Source organism: Hibiscus syriacus, unplaced genomic scaffold (assembly GCF_006381635.1).
Source record: "Hibiscus syriacus cultivar Baekdansim isolate YM2019G1 unplaced genomic scaffold, ASM638163v2 tig00111330_pilon, whole genome shotgun sequence".
In the NCBI taxonomy this organism is placed as follows: domain Eukaryota; kingdom Viridiplantae; phylum Streptophyta; class Magnoliopsida; order Malvales; family Malvaceae; genus Hibiscus; species Hibiscus syriacus.
Window position 1 is genome coordinate 5,217,490 of NW_024063059.1, and position 2,177 is coordinate 5,219,666.

A 2,177-nucleotide genomic window follows, 5' to 3' on the forward strand; every position below is an offset into this window, starting at 1 on the left:
GGTGCGTTTGGTTCATGGAATGTAAGATTACCAGTAGGAATAAAATATTACCATGGAATAGGATTACTGGGAATGTTACATTACTGTGTTTAGTTGGTTTGACAGGAATGTAAGATTACATTATTTGGTTGAAGGAATAAAAGATTACTGGAATGTATGTTTTACCAAATTGTTCTTTTTCTATATTTTTTAACAAGTGAAATTCTAACTATTTAAATAAAAATTATTTATATAAAAATTCTATCTATTGATAAAATATTACTTGAGTATTTAAATATACCATGTATTATTTTAATTTTAATTAATATTAAATTTTATATAATTTATGTAAAAATATGATAAATAGTTAAAATTTAATCCCCGATAACATCTAGTTGATGCTGGCTACAATGTTTTAGATTCGTCAACAAAAGAAATAATATATGCTAAATAGTTAAAATTTGTCTACAATACTTAAATTACTTGTAATTTACATAGTTCTGAGAACATACAAGGAAAAGGGAGCGCACAAAGGCAAATAATAAGTTTCCAACATGGAGGTAAGAACTGAAAACCAACTCCACTCACGACACCCGCATACAACAATGGAGAAATTGTTGTGTTTGCAATTATTGGTAATTACAAATATTTTATCAGAAGGTATATATCGACAACCAAAATCACGATTCCGATAACGACTAATAGCATGCACGTACAGGAACAACCACCTTTGGTTCGCTTGTTCAAAATTATTAGGTTTTTCTGCACTCTGTGTTAGCAAAGAAAACTAAATCCTTAGAATCCACTATGACAGTATAATTTAAATAACTAAAAGTCATCTAATTCTTAGTTTACTTGAGATCTTTTTGTCTATTCTAAACACAATTGAATGACCATGAATTCATCCTTCCTCCTAACAAGATTCATCACCAGAGATTTCCCACAACATGACATATTCGAGCTTAAAGTCATTATAGGAATGCCTATTTCTAGTAGGGGGCTGGATAAATATATTAAACAGCAGTCATTCGGTATCATACCTTTCAAAAGCAAAAGGAATATATTGTGCTATGCATTTAAAATGTTAATTAATAGCAAGTCTTTTACCCGTAGACGAGAATCGGTAACATCAACATGTTCGTCTAGGTCATCCTGCATTGAGAGGGAGCACAACATAAAGTTTACTGACTGTGAATCAGTCTTCACCAAGCATCTGCTTTAAAGAAATTAGAAGCAAAGAAAGAATAAGAGCAACATACAATGAGGTATGCAGATCAAGTTCTTCATTGACCGCCAATGCAATATGCTTGTACTTAATACTGTCTCCAACTTCTCAAGACCCTCATCTTGCTCTGCTTGAAAAAGACACGTTCATCAGTTTAGGAAACTAAAGCAATTATACAATCCAGCAGGGATGCCATTTGAAACTAAAATAACTTGCCTTTCATGATTTGTCGTTGAAGACCAACAAGACCAGAGTTATCCAACCCTATAGTCCTACTCATGGCATCAACCTTTGTTTCAGGCCCTAACAAGTTATCTCGGTTTGCAAAATTTGACTTATTGAATACAGAAGCCATCTGATTTGCTTTTGATCTCAAATTTGCAGCCATATCCTTGCGACGGTTCATCTCCTTCTCTGTTCTGTAACCAAAATATGAAGTATTGACAAAAGGACAGTTTATTCCTCATATTACAACATATTCCAATTCGACATATCTTATGAAAATCCCAGCAGACATGATCAAAATTACTAAACACAATATCAATTCACTCCTATTTGCTCCACAATTAAGATAACTTACAAGGGCTTCCCAGTAGGTCTAGACAAAAGGGACTGCAATCCATCAAGTCTAGTCCTTAAAATCGTAATCTTCCTTTTAATAGCCGATGAGTGACGCTGAGTTTCTGGTCCTGATGCAGGTAAGGAAATCCTCTCAGATATCAGGCCATTGATATCATCAACAATTTTTGCTGCTTCATTATATTCTTTTATCCACGTGTCTGATGAAGCTGCCATTGACCTGGAATGGCAATCAAATTAAAAGATTATTTAAAAGCACACAATATACACACAATCAGAGGATGAAAGAAGAACAAATAAGAGAAAAATGAAGGGAGGTTTGGAAGGTTAGGGCATTGGTCAGGCTTTAAGTTCTGCATCGGAGGATTCTGCTGGTTCATTGTTGGGGAAGCTT

The 2,177-nt window shown here is 33.8% G+C and overlaps 1 protein-coding gene and 1 long non-coding RNA gene across 2 annotated transcripts; both read right to left on the minus strand.

Moving 5' to 3' along the window:
• Positions 1-575: 575 nt before the first annotated feature.
• Positions 576-1,271, minus strand: LOC120158621. The gene is made up of 3 exons (XR_005519251.1): positions 1,239-1,271; positions 1,087-1,131; positions 576-748 (listed from the first exon to the last, which is right to left on the minus strand). It is a non-coding gene; the product is annotated as an uncharacterized LOC120158621 (long non-coding RNA).
• A 41-nt stretch (positions 1,272-1,312) lies between these two features.
• On the minus strand, positions 1,313-2,177 carry LOC120158620 (syntaxin-51-like). Its single transcript, XM_039169438.1, has 2 exons — positions 1,785-2,177; positions 1,313-1,623 (listed from the first exon to the last, which is right to left on the minus strand). The coding sequence occupies exons 1-2, from the start codon at positions 1,997-1,999 to the stop codon at positions 1,407-1,409; spliced, it is 432 nt and encodes a 143-aa protein (XP_039025369.1). The 5' UTR covers positions 2,000-2,177; the 3' UTR covers positions 1,313-1,406.